The sequence below is a fragment of the Oreochromis niloticus genome, linkage group LG7, assembly GCF_001858045.2.
Source record: "Oreochromis niloticus isolate F11D_XX linkage group LG7, O_niloticus_UMD_NMBU, whole genome shotgun sequence".
In the NCBI taxonomy this organism is placed as follows: Eukaryota; Metazoa; Chordata; class Actinopteri; order Cichliformes; family Cichlidae; genus Oreochromis; species Oreochromis niloticus.
In genome coordinates this window covers 1,760,075-1,778,522 of record NC_031972.2, presented here as the reverse complement: position 1 = coordinate 1,778,522, position 18,448 = coordinate 1,760,075, and the positions used below count along the sequence as shown (strand labels likewise).

Genomic DNA, 18,448 nt, shown 5'->3' with positions numbered 1-18,448 from the left:
TCTATCTCTTTGCATTGCTGCTGATCATACTGTTAGATATGTTTCATATGCTGTGTAGAGCTGGGCGATAAAACGATAACGATATGTATTGCGAAATAACTTTTTCTCAATAGAAAAATTAAACTATTGCGATAGGCTTCATCTCTCTTGTCCTCTTAAAAAAAAGAAAAAAAAGAACAGCCAATCCAAATTAAGTAGCGCAAAGCCAAACCAATCACAGCCGCAGCGTCACGTCACGTGACTTGTTACGTACAGCACAAGCGCCAAGGTGCACATGTGTATTTGTTTTTGCAGCCGTGCAGCCCGGGTAATGAAGGAAATGAGTTTGCCGACTAGAGAAAAATCAACCGAGAGCGTGAGCGAAGGTTACCGAAGAAAAAACAGATGATGGTTCCAATGCAGGAGAGCTTGTCGAACGGAAGGGCCACAGAAGTTCCGTAGTGTGAAGGTATTTTGGCTATTTCAAGTCTGACAAAAAACAGAGTAGCGCGCACTGTAAATTGTGCCGAAAGCAAGTCTGGATATACAATAAAGCGGTGCATGCTCAATCTCTGACTGAAAGCGCTAATTCGTCATTCGGCTTTTGTCAGACTAAAGTAACTGTTAAAACTGTTTGAAAAGCTAAGCTATACAACAAGGAGAGATTGAGAATTTCCTTTTAGTTCTCAGTTTATTTGATATTGACAAAAGTTAGTCAATTTTGTCTGTTCTTCTGTAAAACAAACTAAGATTTATTTTTAGAATTAATATTTTGTTTCTAAGTGGAATTGACAATTTAGTCTGTTTTGTTTTTTCTGTTTTGAAACTTAAACGCTTTAGCGGCTGCCTTTTGTGTAGTTTGCAATATTTGCCTTTATTTATCTGAAACTGAAGTCTCATGTTCCTTAAGTACATCTACCCTGTTGAACTTATTATGGGAAATAAATATTTTAATTAAAACAAGCTGCTGATTATTTCACATTTTACTTGTGAGCAATGGCACATTTAAATCTTACAAATATAGTTATTTGGCTTATATCGTGATATATATCGTTATCGCCTGAAATGAAAAAACATATCGTGATATGAAAAAATCTTATATCGCCCAGCTCTAATGCTGTGGTATAAAATGTGACACAAGGAGGCCGTTTAATGATTTTCTAATGAAGTTTCACTCATCAACTGCCTGCCTGATTAAAATAATCATCAGATTAATCAAAGATTCAAGTAATTTTATTTTTGTTATACATCATCATGAAGAAAGCTGTGTAAAGTCTGTCCTTCATCCTGAGCTCAGCTTCAACTTAAAGGACGCTGCTCCTCCTCTTCCAGCTGAGGTGTTGACAGCGCTCATCCTTGCTCACCTGCAGGAGGCGCCGCTTCCAGCAGAGACGCAGACAGCTGCAGCTTTAGAGGGGGGAGGCAGTCTGCGAGCTCCCAGCATGCCTCAGGTGGAGCGGCTGCTGAAGGGAGGCTCGGCCTGCAGGGGGTGCTCGCCTGGAGGGAGAGACCGTACAAACGCCCTGAGACGGCCCGAGGGAGAAAAGCTGTTTGCAGCTCATGCTCCACAAATATCATCTGTTTCATTTCAGTGGAATTAAATAAATAATAAATAATAAAATAAGGACTTTTCTCCAAATGCTGAGAAAGAAATGTTTGAATAATATTGGAAAATGACTTTATTATATTTCATAAGAAACGGTGATGAGATGTCAGAAACATCATCAGCAATAATGCTAATGATGATAGTGATGATGCTGCTGCTGCTGCTGCTGATGATAGTGATGATGATGGTGATGCTACTGCTGCTGCTGCTGCTGACGATGATGATGATGATGATGATAGTGATGATGTTGATGCTGATGATGGTGATGCTGCTGATGCTGATGATGATAATGATGATGATGATGATAGTGATGATGATGATGATGATGATGATGATGATGATACTGATGATGATAGTGATGATGATGATGATACTGATGATGATAGTGATGATGATGATGATGATGTTGATGATTCAATTCAATTCAATTCAATTTTATTTATACAGCGCCAAATCACAACAACAGTCACCTCAAGGCGCTTTATATTGTACAGGAGATCGTACAATAATACATACAGAGAAAAACCCAACAATCATATGACCCCCTATGAGCAAGCGCTTTGGCGACAGTGGGAAGGAAAAACTCCCTTTTAACAGGAAGAAACCTCCAACAGAACCAGGCTCAGGGAGGGGCGGGGCCATCTGCTGTGATTGGTTGGGGTGAGAGAAGGAAGACAGGATAAAGACATGCTGTGGAAGAGAGACAGAGATTAACAATAGGGATGGACCGATCCGATATTACGTATCAGTATCGGTCCGATACTGACCTAAATTACTGGATCGGATATCGGAGAGAAATTAAAAATGTAATCCGATATCACAAAAGCACCTCACAAAACTTGCGACATGGCGTAACCCAGCTCATAACCTTAGCAGTCGGAGCAGTATGCATCACGTGACAGAGCGGCTGTGGCGTGCGACACCTGTCGGCGGTCTGGTTGAGCATTTGTAGCCTCGCTACCAAACCAGCATTTCATCTCCGAGGAAGTTATTCAATTCAATTCAATTCAATTCAATTTTATTTATATAGCGCCAAATCACAACAAAAGTCGCCTCAAGGTGCTTTATATTGTACAATAGATCGCACAATAATAAATACAGAGAAAACCCCAACAATCATATCATATGACCCCCTATGAGCAAGCACTTTGGCGACAGTGGGAAGGAAAAACTCCCTTTTAACAGGAAGAAACCTCCGGCAGAACCAGGCTCAGGGAGGGGCGGGGCCATCTGCTGCGACCGGTTGGGGTGAAGAAGGAAAACAGGATGAAAGACATGCTGTGGAAGAGAGACAGAAATTAATAACAGATATGATTCGATGCAGAGAGGTCTATTAACACATAGTGAGTGGCTGGAAAGGAAAAACTCAATGCATCATGGGAATCCCCGGCAGCCTACGTCTATTGCAGCATAACTAAGGGAGGATTCAGGGTCACCTGGTCCAGCCCTAACTATATGCTTTAGCAAAAAGGAAAGTTTGAAGCCTAATCTTGAAAGTAGAGATACTGTCTGTCTCCTGAATCCAAACTGGAAGCTGGTTCCACAGAAGAGGGGCCTGAAAACTGAAGGCTCTGCCTCCCATTCTACTTTTAAATACTCTAGGAACAACAAGTAGGCCTGCAGAGCGAGAGCGAAGTGCTCTAATAGGGTGATATGGTACTACAAGGTCATTAAGATAAGATGGGGCCTGATTATTTAAGACCTTGTATGTGAGGAGCAGGATTTTGAATTCTGGATTTAACAGGAAGCCAATGAAGGGAAGCCAAAACAGGAGAAATCTGCTCTCTCTTTCTAGTCCCTGTCAGGACTCTTGCTGCAGCATTTTGGATCAGCTGAAGGCTTTTCAGGGAGTTTTTAGGACATCCTGATAATAAAGAATTACAGTAGTCCAGCCTGGAAGTAATAAATGCATGAACTAGTTTTTCAGCATCACTCTGAGACAGGATATTTCTCATTTTAGAGATGTTGCACAAATGGAAGAAAGCAGTCTTACATATTTGTTTAATATGTGCGTTGAAGGACATGTCCTGGTCAAAAATGACTCCAAGGTTCCTCACAGTGTTACTGGAGGCCAAGGTAATGCCATCCAGAGTAAGAATCTGCTTAGATACCATATTTCTAAGATTTTCAGGGCCGAGTACAATAACCTCAGTTTGATCTGAATTAAGAAGCAGAAAGTTAGCGGCCATCCAGGTCTTTATGTCTTTAAGACATTCCTGCAGTTTAACTAATTGGTGTGTGTTACCTGGCTTCATGGACAGATAGAGCTGCGTGTCATCTGCATAGCAGTGAAAATGTATGCTATGTCTTCTAATGATGCTGCCTAAGGGAAGCATGTATAATGTAAACAGAATTGGTCCCAGCACTGAACCCTGTGGAACTCCATAATTGACCGTAGTGTGTGAAGAGGACTCTCCATTTACATGTACAAACTGGAGTCTATTAGATAGATATGATACAAACCACTGCAGCGCAGTACCTGTAATACCTACAGCATGTTCTAATCGCTCTAATAGGATATTATGGTCAACAGTATCGAACGCTGCACTGAGGTCTAGCAGGACAAGCACAGAGATGAGTCCACTGTCAGAGGCCATAAGATCATTTGTAACCTTCACTAAAGCTGTTTCTGTGCTGTGATGAGCTCTGAAACCTGACTGAAACTCTTCAAATAAGCCATTCCTCTGCAGATGATCTGTTAGCTGTTTGACAACTACTCTTTCAAGGATGTTTGATATGAAAGGAAGGTTGGAGATTGGCCTATAATTAGCTAAGACAGCTGGGTCTAGAGATGCTTTTTAAGTAAAGGTTTAACTACAGCCAGATTGAAGGCCTGTGGTACATAGCCGATTATTAGAGATAGGTTGATCATATTTAAGATTGAAGCATTAATTAATGGCAGGACTTCTTTGAGCAGTTTTGTAGGAATGGGGTCTAAAAGACACGTTGATGGTTTGGAGGAATTAATTATTGAAGTTAACTCAGAAAGATCAATTGGAGAAAAAGAGTCTAACTTAACATCGATGGTACTAAGAGTAGCTGTAGATAATATTACATCTGTGGGATGATTATTGGTAATTTTTTCTCTAATGATTAAAATTTTATTTGTGAAGAAGTTCATGAAGTCATTACTAGTTAACGTTAAAGGGATTGTTGGCTCAGTAGAGCTCTGACTGTTTGTCAGCCTGGCTACAGTGCCGAAGAGAAACCTGGGGTTGTTCTTATTTTCTTCAATCAGTGATGAATAGTAAGATGTTCTGGCTTTGCGGAAGGCTTTCTTATAAAGCAGCAAACTATTTCTCCAGGCTAAATGATGATCCTCTAAATTTGTGACACGCCATTTCCTCTCCAGCTTACGAGTTATCTGCTTTAGGCTACGTGTTTGAGAATTATACCACGGAGTCAGGGACTTCTGATTTGAGACCTTAGTTTTCACAGGAGCTACAGTATCCAGAGTCGTACGTAGTGAGAAGGTAAAATTATTAACAAGATGATCGACCTCTGTTGGAGTAGCGTTCAGATAGCTGCTCTGCTCTATGTTGGTACAGGGCATTGAAGATGATAACAGTGGGTGGATTATAATCTTAAACTTAGTTACAGCACTTTCAGAAAGACATCTACTGTGATAAAGTCTACTCTCCACTGCTGTGTAATCAATTATTGTAAATGTAAATGTTATCAGGAAATGATCAGACAGCAGAGGGTTTTCAGGAAACACTGTTAAATGTTCAGTTTCTATGCCATATGTTAAAACAGGATCTAGAGTGTGATTAAAGTGGTGGGTGGGTTCTTTTACATTTTGAGAGAAGCCAATTGAGTCTAATAACAGATTAAATGCCATGTTGAGGCTGTCATTTTTAGCATCTACATGGATGTTAAAATCACCCACAATAATTATTTTATCTGAGCTGAGCACTAAATCAGATAAAAAGTCTGAGAAATCAGAGAGAAACTCTGTGTAAGGCCCAGGTGGACGATAGATGATAACAAGTAAGACTGGTTTCTGAGTTTTACAGCTGGGGTGGACGAGGCTAAGCATCAGGCTTTCAAATGAATTAAAAGTCTGTCTTGGTCTTTGGTTGATTAATAGGCTGGTGTGAAAAATTGCTGCCACACCGCCCTCTCGGCCTGTGCTTCGAGGTTTCTGGTAGTTAGAATGACTCGGGGTGTTGATTCATTTAAACTAACATAATCATCCTGCTGCAACCAGGTTTCTGTAAGGCAGAGTAAATCGATTTGTTGATCAATTATTAAGTCATGTACTAACAGAGACTTGGAGGAGAGAGACCTAATATTTAATAATCCACATTTCACTGTTTTACTCTTTGGTTCAGATGTGGATACTGTATTGTTCTTTCTTTGTGATTTTTTATGTTTAAGTTGTTTATTGCTGGTTTTTAGTTTGTTTTTTGTCTGTTTGGGAGCTGACACAGTCTCAATGGAGATGGGTTTTTGGGGGGGTAGCAGGAGGAGAGAAGCTGCAGAGAGGCGTGTAAGACTGCAACTCTGCTTCCTGGTCCCAACTCTGGATAGTCATATTTTGGGGGGTTTAATAAATTGGTCCATATTTCTAGAAATGAGAGCTGCTCCATCCAAAGTGGGATGGATGCCGTCTCTCCTAACAAGACCAGGTTTCCTCCAGAAGGTTTGCCAATTATCTATGAAGCCCACATCGTTTCTGGGACACCACTCAGACAGCCAGCAATTTAAGGAGAACATGCGGTTAAACATGTCACTCCTGGTCTGATTGATGATGATGATAGTGATGATGATGCTGATGATGATAGTGATGATGCTGCTGATGCTGATGATGATAGTGATGATGATGATAGTGATGATGATGATGATGATAGTGATGATGCTGCTGCTGCTGATGATAGTGATGATGATGATGATGATGATGATAGTGATGATGCTGCTGATGCTGATGATGATAGTGATGATGATGATAGTGATGATGATGATGATAGTGATGATGCTGCTGCTGCTGATGATAGTGATGATGATGATGATGATGATGATAGTGATGATGATGCTGATGATGATAGTGATGATGATGATGATGATGATGCTGATGATGATAGTGATGATGATGATGATGATAGTGATGCTGCTGCTGCTGCTGTTGCTGATGATAGTGAAGATGATGATGATGATGATGCTGATGATGATAGTGATGATGATGCTGATGATGATAGTGATGATGATGATGATGATGATGCTGTTGATGATAGTGATGATGATGCTGATGATGATAGTGATGATAATGATGATGATGATGATAGTGATGATGATGATGATAGTGATGCTGCTGCTGCTGCTGTTGCTGATGATAGTGATGATGATGATGATGCTGATGATGATAGTGATGATGATGATGATAGTAATGCTGCTGCTGCTGATACTTATGTGCTGTTTTTCACTTAGGCAGAAACAAACTGGGAATTATTGTAGTCTGAAGGGGTTTTGTGGGTTGGCGGTGGCCGGGCTAACAGGATGGAGCAGCTTCCTCAGTGATCTTCGGCGTTCAGGGTCACTGCAGGCACGCCTGTGAGCAAACGCCGCCATCTGTCAGCGAGCTGCAGCCAAACCTGCAGGACGACACTCAGCTTCATTTACACATGCAGCTCTACAGCTCCTCGGATTTTAACCTGCACCTTTGTGCTTCCAGTCAAATATGAAGCCAGATGAGCTGCTGAAAGAGCTGAAAGTCATGAAAGAGTTTTCTCTGCTTTCTGAAGCCATCACATCAAATTATGGGTCAAACGTTTGATTGGCTTCAGATATATCGATCGTGACAGTGATCATCACACAGCATCTCCCAGCGAGCCCCATTTCCTAACCTCTAGTTTTAAGGATCTCCTGATTCTGCTCCAAACGTCCTGAATCTGAAAAACTGAGTTTTGATTTCGTTTTTTTAGATTTTCTTCTTCTTGTGCAGCACGGTGGTTAGCACTGGTGTCTCACAGAAGAAGGTCCTGAGTTCAATTCCACCATCAGGCCGGGGTCTTTCTGTGTGGAGTTTGCATGTTCTCCCTGTGTTTGTGTGGGTTCTCTCCCACAGTCCAAACACATGCAGTTAGTGGGGGCAGGTTAACTGGTAACTCTAAACTGCCCACAGGTGCGAATGGTTGTCTGTTTCTATGTGTTAGCCTGGTGACCTGTCCAGGGTGTACTGTGCCTCTTGCTGAGGCGGAAGAGGATGCACGGATGGATGTTTTCCTCTAAAACCAGTTCAGAAATAAAGATATTCCTTTTTGAGGAAACTTGACCATCTTTAAAATGACAGAATGAAGAATTTAGAGTTTAAAGTTTTATTTTCTGTGAAAACAAAGTTTTTTTGAGAAAATCATTTTCAGCCTTTTCACGTGTTTGGAGTCTGTGTGGAAAGAGCTCCAAACTTTATTTATTCTGACTTTCACAGCTGCAGTAGCTGGATGTAACTGGTCCCAGTACTGATTCTGGTCCCAGTCCTGATCCTGGTCCTGGTCCCAGCTGCTGCTTCAGGCTCTGAGCATGCTCACTTAAAAAAGGCGTTTCACAGGTCATGTGACTACCATGACTTGGTTGTAAATATGTTAGAGGGTTAGACCAGCTGTCGGCTTCAAAACAATGTGTGACAAGCAGATCGCCTCCACTGTGGGCGGAGCTTTAAGATTCCTGCTACATGATGTCTGCCTTTTTTGTTTTTTTATCATTTCAGCTCAGTCAACAACAAAAAATCTTTTAAATCTATTTTATTCATGAATTTCATTATTTGTAACTTCATTGTGATGAACTCCGGGTGGAGGGGCCCCTTTTGAGTATGTGCCCAGGACCCCCCAGGCTCTAGGACTGCCTCTGTGTCATCTGTGGCTGCATAAACGAGACTCAGAGATAGAAAAGTTTAAATGTTTTATATTTATAGTTTATTCATTTAAAAAGGACATATAAGTGTAAACATGCCAAATAAGAAACTTAACACACCATCAGACATAAATGCATAAAATCACATCATAAAACATCAGTGCAGTGTAAAAATGGTCTGTACGCGTTGATGAGCTGCTGAGACGTCACAGCTTCACTGAATGCTTTTAGGAACGATGTCACACTGAACATGATGATGCCGCTCTGTCTCTCTGTCACAGAAAGGTGATGCCCAGCAGGGGGCACTCTGAGCAAACAGACTGCAGGCAGCCTCCTCCTCTGCTTCCCCCAACATCGTCTAACATCGTCTCTAATGAGATTTCACAAAGTCTGAAGCAGGAAGCAGACGCTTCAGTCGGCTCGTGCAGGTTAAAGTTTCAGTGGTTGTCAGTCTGGGTGGGTTGGTTTCACTGCAGAGGGTCAGAGGAGGACGGAGCTCCACATCACCTCCATCACACACTTCAACGGATCAGCACCACAGTTTTCTGCCAGTTTCCAGTTTTCAATCATCACTCTTGTGTCTGATAACTGTGGTGATCACGATCTTCTCAGGTGTCCACCTGAGAAGGTGAATAAAAGAGAAAAACAAAGCTTCAAACTTTCAGTTTGTTAAAGCAACACGAAGAGAATAAATGAAATATGATGGCTGATGAAATGAAATGATTTCATTTGCTGGGGCAGGTGGAGCAGAGGGTCAGACGGTGGGGATGCAGGCTGAAACGGCGCTGCAGTCACTGGGGATTCTGGGTAATTTTGAGGGACGGCGTGTTTGTGGGAGCTGCAGGGAGCCGCCTGCTGGCTGGCCCAGCTGCTGAGGAGGAGGAGCTGCGTGGCAGGAGGGTTTGAGTGGCATCACCAGGGAACAGCTGCCGGCCCACGGCAGCGCCCCTCACCGCCACACCAGGATGCTCCTCGCCGTCTGACAGCATAAACACACAGCTGGAAGCTGGTGGAGGGGGAGGTGACGGGGAGTTGCCCGGGGGGGCTGAGGGAGTCTGAACAGGCCAGGAGGTGAAACCAAGCTGTCCATCTGACACCATCAGAGGAGGAGCAATTTAACGTATCCCACAGACTTTCCATCATATAAATTATTATTATGATGATTATTGTTGTTATTATTATTACTATTGTTGTTTTTGTTAATATTATTGATGTTGTTCTTATTATTACTGATATTATTATTGTTATTTAAGCACCACGAACAGGAAAACAAGGAGAAATCAAAGCTGAAGCAGGAAATAATTTCACTTTTCGACTCAATTTAATTATTAACAGTCACCTCGAGGTGCTTCATACTGTACAGACCCTACAATCAGTCAGAGACACCCTGTGACCGAGCACTTGGCGACAGTGGAAAGGAAAAACTCACTTTTAACAGGAAGAAACCTCCAGCAGAAATAGGCTCAGGGAGCAATGGGAGCGTCTTCCTTTATGATGATGCCAAATATCAGATTTGTTTATTGATTTCTGCTCGTGAAAAGCTCAGGCTTCCCTCTGACGAGCTCGGCTCTGTTTTAGACACTCAACTGAACATTATAAGAACCATCAGTGATTTTATGAACGCCTGTAAGACAAACACCATCATGGCTCCAAAGGTGTGAGCACACAGGTACCACACTGAGTGGGCTCTGAGCAGAGAGCACAGGTGGACTTTTCACCTGTGTCTTTTCTGGCTGTACGTGCACGGTGATGGTGCTGTGTTATTATTAGTTTTATAATGAATCCTCTCTGAACGTGTATTAAAGCTTCGCCCTAAATTAGTTTTCTTCTCCCTGATGGTGACGACTTCACGTTCACAGGTTCTTCTTCATCGGTGGCGGCTGTTACACCCACTGTGACCAACAGAAGCTTCTCCTGAGCTTCAAGACTTTTATTGGACAATGAATCAGATATATGCAGAGGTCAGCCGTCCCCTCAGAGCTGGCTAAGTTCACCTCAGCTGGTGAGCTTTTAAGCACTAAAACCATCGTCAGACCGGCTTCCTGCAACCGTCCAGCAGCAGTTTGGTGACAGTGAGCATTGACGTGAACACAGCCTGTGGGCTGTTTGAACTGCACTGGCCTCCCCTCGCCGCACTCAGAGATCCTGCACAGGTTTCTTCCTCTCGTCACACGTTGAAGAACTGAGCGTCAGAGCGCGTGATGCTGCAGATGTTTTCTGTCCAGCTGTTACTCTGTACTTTACAGCACAAACAGAGCGGAGGTTTATGAACGCAGCCCAGGCTCCTCTGAGGGTCCCGCCAGCCTTCGCAGCTCAGCTTTGATTAAACTGATCGATACTTCCTGTTTCCTGTTTAATGGATTATTGAGTGACGCCGGTTTTGTTTCTCCTGCTGTGGATCGATGTTCCACCGTGTTTATTTGTTTTCTGTCCAAATGTGAAGAATCGGGCCGGAGATCGATGCAGCAGAACTCCTTTCTTAAACATTACAGCAGGAAGAGGAGCTGGGTTTGAGTCTGGACATCTCCATCAGCCCGGCTTAAAAGCCGGACCAATGGGACATCGGCGCGTTTGTGGACCAGGAAGCGTCTGATTTGGGTTTGGCGATGAGCAGGTACGGTCAGCGTGCACAGAGCACAACGCAGCATGTTTGAATCCAAGACTCAAACCTTCAGCTTTAAAAAACATCCCTGCAGGCAGAGCGGGAAGTGTCAGCCTGGCCGTCTGCGCCAGAAACGCCGGACAGTTCTGCTCAGGTGTTCGCTCAGGTGCAGCTGCTTCACCTCTCCCCTGTTCTCACGCCTCCAACCTGAAAAACACAAAGAGGACAAAGACGTAAAATCACAGAAGATTTATGGACAAATAAAAACCGTCTGAATCCAGCAGAAGAGTCAGTGTGTGTGAGCTGTGCATGCTTCAAAGAAACCTCAGGGTGCGGATGAATACGTCGGTAAAATAGTTCACGTGGCAGAGCCTCAGTGATATAAAGAACAGATCGCTTTAAACTTACAGTTTTTCAGATCAAAGCTGTAATTTGTGCTTGTGCACACAGCTCTGCAGACGTCTGCGGGGGAGGTCGTGATGTGCCGTCTTCAGCCTTGGCCTCCTGAACGTGAACCCTGTTCGGATTTCTCCCTGAATCCGGCTCATTGTGAGGAGAGCTTAGGATTCTCACTCGGCCTGTTTGTCGCTGCGGGATCAGGATCAAACTCAAAAGATGAGCTGCTGCTTCTGAAATGTACACAAGTGGTTGGTTAAACCGAGCCCCCCCCGCCGTCGCACATGGAGGACATGCAGGAGGTGTAAGCCTCTTAGCGCCTCGTATCCTCCGAGGGTCGCGCTGAAATTGAACAGCTTCCAGCATTTCCCTCCTGTTTGTCAGAGCAGATGTTGGAGCTCAATGGGAAGCTTAATGCTACCTACCCTCCGCACCGTATCGCCTCCCATCATGCCGAGCGTGTCGGGGGGCAGATAAAGAAAACGTTTAGCCTCATTCATCTGCCCGATGGCACGCTGACGTGACAAAGACTCTCCCGCTGTCAGAAAATGAATCGCAGAGAAACATTCAGAGCAAAGATGCCGGCCTGTAATCTGGACACTGGGATTATACTCTGAAGGCTGTCACTGCGGTACGGTGGCTCTGAAGGTCACGTACATTTACCAAAAATACGAATAAAGAGAAAATCACAAACATGTGGGCGACCTGCTGCACAGAGAGAAAACGCTCCGCAGCGAGGCCCCGCTAAAGGCCGAGAGACACGGCACGATCTGCACACGTGCCGTGTTTCAGGGACAGCTGTGTTCGGAGGGTCTCATCTTGTTTTTGGGATTAGGCGTGTCTGTCAGATTAGAATAGAGCGGAATAGAATCAGCCTTTATTGTCGTTGTACATGATGCGTGATGTACACCAGCTGTGATGGAATAAAATAGAAATATGAGACGAGAGAAATCGATACAGACAAGTCGCAGAACGATTCTGTAGTGTTTGGGGGCGGGGCCTTAAGTGGCGTTTGGGGGCGGGGCCTTCAGTCGTGTTTGCTGGATCGTGTTTCGGTGATGAAGTCATTTAGCTTCTTGGTCGTGTTCGTGTGACTTCACTGGAATTTTGAGATCTGGTGCTTTGGAACATTTTACTCTTAAATGTTGACTTTAAGTAATTGGATTACATGTAAATTTCCCACATCAGGAGTTTAATGTAAAGTGTTAAATTTACTGGACTGGTTTACATTCAGGTTACACGAAGGATCATTATTTACAGGTGACCCCGGTGCAGTCGTGGGTCAGCCTCAGTCATTCACTGATTTCCCTTAAACCTCACAGGTGACTGTTTATGGAAAAATATCCTCCACAAGTTTTTATGGTGGAAATATATCATTTTTAATGCTAAATTATTAATAATATTAATAATGTATACTTTATTGATCCCCATGGGGAAATTCCTGTCTGAATTTAAATTATAATTACTAAATAAATATTAATGTAAATTTTAAAAAGTATTAAAATAAAAATATTAATACTTTATACATTTTTCAGTGCTGTGGTGGTTACGCAAAGTAACCACAGAGGAAGACGCGGAGTGGCGTACTGCAGGGGCGGGAAGTTTGGAAGCAGCCAATCCGAGAGCGTCATTCATCTCTCTTTAAATTAGAAACATAACGTCTGCAGAGGTCGACTGTAGTCAGACTGTGTGTGTGTGTGTGTGTGTCTGTGTGTGTGTCTGTGTGTGTGTGTGTGTGTGTCTGTGTGCGTGTCTGTGTGTGTGTCTTTAGTGTTTCTGGGATTTACTCCCTGTTATTTGTATTTAAGCAGATTTATTCATATTTTAACTCTCAGGATTTGTAACTTTGTAAAACTCAGTTTTTTGTGTGTTTGTTGTGTTTTCAGTGTTTCTTTGGTCGAGTTCGTGTAAGTCTCACCTGAGAATTTACATTTTGTACATTTGTAGATTTTCATCAATAAAAAACGGTCTGCTGATTTTGGCTGTCATGAATATCCCCACATTATGTTTGTTTGTGATTTAAAAGGTTTCTGTCCTCGTGTCCTTCTGTCCATCTCTCCTGGCCTTCTGTCCTCCCCTCCTGTCCTCCTGTCCTTGTGTCCTGGCTCTTCTGCTGTCAGCTGGTCATGTTAGCACCTCTAACACAGGATGAGCCTCGTGAAGTAGTTTTGTTGCCAAACTGAAGGAAAGCATGAAAGAGAATAAAAAGCATAGAATAAAAAACAGAAAAGAAGTCTGACTGTGTGACTGTTGTTCTTTCTGATGCTACGTCTCCAGGATGACGTGTTCCATGGAAGCACACAGGAAGCACTCAGAGGGTTGGACGTGTCTGTCAGTCTTCAGCATTTAGGACGCCGCGTTCGATTCGTTTGGTTTCCTTTTCACACATTCAAGGTGCCAATGAAAGCTCGTGGGGTCCTCTGCAGCGGAGGACACCGTCCGGCCGTCTGTGACGGCGATCATTAATGTGTGTATGTATTTTGTGTGTACTGGCTGCTGACTGAGCTGCTGTCAGGTTTTTCTGGTTAAAATAAATCAGGTAAAAGTTTCACTTGAATTTGGCATCCTGAACACATGCGGGCCTGTCGTGGTGCTGATGTTACTGCGATGCTGTGGAGCACACCCCGAGGCCTGAACGCTGCTTTGTATCTCCGAGTTTGGAGGAAAAATTTCTGAAAACACCGAAATCAATCTGAGTAGCGAAGCTACCAAAGAGCAGAACAACGAACATTTACACTTCCACATGATCATCTGCTGTTTCATGATGAATATAAAAACTGCAGATCAGTGTTTCTTCATAAACCAGGTTTGAAAAGTGATTCAGTCGTGTCCTTTAATCAAATGAAGACGAGCTGCTGATGGAAAAGCTCTCACATATTTATGAATGAGTTTTATTTAAAAGCTCTAATTGTTTTTTTAAAATGCTAAAATCTTTGCGTCTGCACGGCGGTCGACTCCAGAGCGCTCAAGTTATTTCGAAACGATTACGGAGGAAACTGTTAAGAAATGAGTCATGGCAAAAATTCAGGTGGGTGCTGCGCTGCGGTCTGCACACTTACACCTGAAGGAAAACCAACGTGATGAGCTCAACGTGACAGTTTCAGTGGCATCACCTCAACTATAAACTCATTGATTTATAAGAATATGAGCTGAACTCATCCTGAAACAGTGGTTTCATAATTTGTTGGATTTAAGACAAAACAGACGAATGAATAAAAAAATGAAATAAAAATTCTGAAAACATTTTTCCAAGATGAATTAATTAGAAGCTAAAATACAAAAGAAAGATTCATTAAAATTTTTAACATGGTTGTCATATTTAGGTTTGAATTTCAGTTTTTTTCTGTGTTTAAATGATTAAATATAATAAATGTAATAATATAATTATAGTTTGTCAGATGTTAAAATTTCACATTTAAAGATGAAACGACTCCATTATTCTGATCACACGCAGAAAAACAAAAAGGTCATTTTGTAAATAAAGAACAGATTTTTATTGGTTAAACCTGGACGTTTGTTTTGGTTGGATGGTTGTGAGAGGACGCCGCTCGTGTGCGCTGCTCTGGATTTAATCAAAGCGTCAGTTTTACAGCACCTCAGTGAACGCGGCGCCGTCCTCTGGACTTTATTTAAAGGATCAATAACAGCTGGATGACGGCTCGTTAAACGTGTCGTGGATTTAAACTGAAACCTGGATAATGTTGTTAGAAATACAAGTGAGGTGAAACGAGCGCGTGAACGGGCCGCTGAGGCCGCGCCTCGTTAAATCAGCAGCTCGTTATCTGTGTGTGAAGAAGAGCAGGCGGGTTAATAAAACTAGGCTTTAATGATACGTGAGGATTACAAACATCTGATCAACATAGAAAAACTGTCTCAAATTCAACCTTCCTGTTAACAAATCAGAGTCTGCCCCGCCCCCTGGGGGCCGTGCAGAGCCCGAGGAAATGCTCTACACGTTCGCCGTGTCTCTGCTGTGCTCGTGCGGCTCCAGCTGGCTCTGGCAGCGCAGCCGGCGGTCCCGGGCTGCCGTCTGCGGTAATCCGTTTAACGGCGAGCCGCCGCCGTGCAGGGGCCCCAGGGGGCCGTAGGCGGAGTATCCGGGGATGAAGGGGGAGGCGTAATAGAAGTGTCGGGGCAAGGCGGGGCCGTGGGGGAACGGGGGCCGTTGCTGCCCCAACCCCCCTCTCTGTGCCGAGTCACTACATCCTTTGCTTTTGTCCGAAGACGTGGCGATCTCAGCCAGCGACCACAGTTTGGGTTTGGGGGCCACGTTCGGCCCTGGGTGGCGCCGCAGGGGCCCTCCTTAGACCGCGGGCTCGGCGTGCGCGCACCCTCCAGCACTCTGAGCGTCTCCGGGGGGTGCTCCGAGGAGGGGCCGCCGACATGTCCACGGGTCTCTGGTCCACGGGGGAGTCCTGAAAGTCCAGCTCGTCGAATCCTCGATCGGCGTCGCTGCCGCCGTCCTCTCTGAACGCCAAACCACGGGAGTCTGGGGGGGAGGGGGGGAAAGGCCGGGTCAGACCAAACACACATCAGCGTTCACACGTGCAGCATTATGAGTTCGATTCAAACACACAAACAAAACGCACTGCACATTTGACCCCACCCCCTCACATCTGCCTGATGGTCACAGTTTCAGCAGCCCAAACAAAATCAGCAGCCAATCAGCAGCTGCTCTCACGACCAATAAAACGACTTTAAAGAAGAAAGAAAAGAATTCAGCCTGAAAGTGTTTGATTCGTCCAGATCAATGACATCATCAGTGAGAAATAATCTAATCGCTCTTCACTTTTTTAAAAATGGGTCCAGAACATTCTTTGATTCTAACCGATGATCTGAAGCTGATCAATAATCTGATCTATAAACAAACAGCAGCCGTAACAACGACAAACCTGATCAGAACGAACCGCTCGCTCCGCTCACACTCAGAACTAAAACCACCGATTTTATAAAAAACTAATGAAACTGTTTCCACGGCAGCCGCTCTGACTGCGTCTGTCTGCGTTGATGTCATCGACTACAAGAACGGAGGGAGAGGAGCACCGACTCTGTGCAAACGTCTCCAGGTTCCCGACGCGTGTCACGCGCAGGTCATTTTAAAACCGATGGATGGACCGCTCCCCCCTCACTCACCGGCCTCACGCCTCAGCTCCATCTCCTCGCCGCTCGCCTTCAGTGGCTCCTCGTCCTCTTCGTTGCGCTCCAGGTCGATGTTGTCCTCCTCTTCCTCGTCCTCGCTCCTGTTCCGCGGCGTCCACGTCATCTTGTTCTCCTTCTTCAGCCGTCGCCGGGCGTTGGCGAACCAGGTGGACACCTGCGTCAGGGTCATCTTCGTGATGATGGCCAGCATGATCTTCTCGCCCTTGGTGGGGTACGGGTTCTTCCGGTGCTCGTTAAGCCAGGCCTTCAGCGTGGCCGTGGCATCCCGAGTGGCGTTCTTCCTGTAGGCGGCGTCTCCGTACGGGTACGGGCCCAGCGCCCCAAACGGGTGGTAGTCCAAGGACCCGGAGATGCCCGACGATGGGTCGTAACCCGGACTCTGAAACAGAAACCATCACGTTAGCAGTGTCGCGTCTGTCAGCTCGAGTTCACACGCAGTTTAACCTGAGGGTCACATGACCACACCGCTTCTAACTACAGACCCAAACACAGACTGAAGGAGGAAAGACGCTCGCTCAGTCACAGTTTAATTGACCTGAAAAATCTCACAGCCTCACAAAAATGTACAATGTTCCTCCTTCAATTTAAAATACATTTAAAATAAATGAGAAAAATAATAATTTTAAAATAAAAATAAATTAAGGAATAAGTAAAAATAAATGTAAAAATTAAAAACAAAAATAAGTTTAGAAAAATTAAAAATACATTTAGAAATAAAAATACATTAAAAATAACTTTAAAATAAAATAAATTAAAGAATAATTCAAAATAAATATAGAGAATAATTAATTCAAAAATAATTTTTATCTTATAAATAAGATTTTTAAAAAGATAAAAACAGATTAAAAATAATTTTAAATAAATGTACTAATAAATTCAAAAATCATTGAAAATAAATGGGAAAAATAACTTTTTGAAGAACACTGATATTTTCATTGTACGGACCCGGAACCAGACCCGGACCCGAGCCCTGGCCGGCTCCGCGCGCACTCACCACATAGGAGCTGAGCGCCGCGGCGGCGCGCGGCTCCCCTCCGTACGGCAGCTGGGGCCGAAGCCGGGGGAGGTCGCCGGTCCGGAGTACGGAGCGAAGGCGGAGCCGGACGCGGAGCGGCCGAGCTCCTCGGAGCGCGCTCCCAGGAGGAGGCCGGAGCCAAAGGAGGAGTGCAGAGCCAGAGGCGCGTGGGGCTGGAACAGGAAGCCCTGAGGGTAAGACATGACTTTTACGCGCGGGAGAAGTCGCGTCGGAGCGCGGGACGGAGGAGGGAGGAGCGGGCGGAGAGGAGCGGGAGTTCCAGGAGCATCGCAGGAGGCTCGCGGCGGCACTTTGTCCGCTCCGGCTCTGCGCACCCGATCTGCGCCGAACCCGCAGACAGACTGAGCGGAGAGGAGGCTCAGCTCCACCTCCGCACGCTCACACCTCCTCCTGCTCGCTCTCTCCTCTCCCCTCAGCCCGCGCGCACTCTGTTAGCAGGTGGAACTAACGCGCCCCTACAAAATAAAAGCACCAGGATAATAACGCTTCACGTTCCTCACACGTGCAGAGTTTCTGACAGTTTGTGCACGAGACACGTCATCAAAGTGCGCCGTGGACCAACATGTAGTTTATGAAATATTCCACTGCTTCACTGAGTGAATGGGTTAAATGCAGAGAGGAATTTCCCCAAGGGGATCAATGAAGTATACATTATCATTATTGTTATTAAATGATTCGTGACAAAGAAACATGTGGGACCCGCGCAGGACTGTTACACTGGCTACTCCACTCTTTAGCTCCTGTCGTTTGACTTAGCCAATAAAAACTTTGGGTTTAGGCTTAGCCAATAAAAATGCTCGGTTAGGTCCTTAGTTTAAATAAA

At 44.5% G+C, this 18,448-nt stretch overlaps 1 protein-coding gene and 1 long non-coding RNA gene across 3 annotated transcripts; both read right to left on the bottom strand.

The window, feature by feature from the left end:
- Positions 1-8,607: 8,607 nt before the first annotated feature.
- On the bottom strand, positions 8,608-12,388 carry LOC102082596 (uncharacterized). 2 transcript variants are annotated; one of them, XR_001223298.2, is made up of 4 exons: positions 11,855-12,388; positions 11,442-11,662; positions 9,861-11,240; positions 8,608-9,051 (listed from the first exon to the last, which is right to left on the bottom strand). It is a non-coding gene; the product is annotated as an uncharacterized LOC102082596 (long non-coding RNA). The 2 variants fall into 2 exon arrangements; XR_001223297.2 differs by having other exon boundaries at positions 11,101-11,240; positions 11,855-12,380.
- Positions 12,389-15,521: 3,133 nt separating this feature from the next.
- Positions 15,522-18,098, bottom strand: irx5b (iroquois homeobox 5b). Its single transcript, XM_003458294.5, is given in 4 exon segments — positions 15,522-15,918; positions 16,563-16,968; positions 17,584-17,639; positions 17,642-18,098. Coding segments are annotated over 4 exon segments (882 nt in total). The 5' UTR covers positions 17,808-18,098; the 3' UTR covers positions 15,522-15,664.
- Between the last annotated feature and the right edge of the window lie 350 nt (positions 18,099-18,448).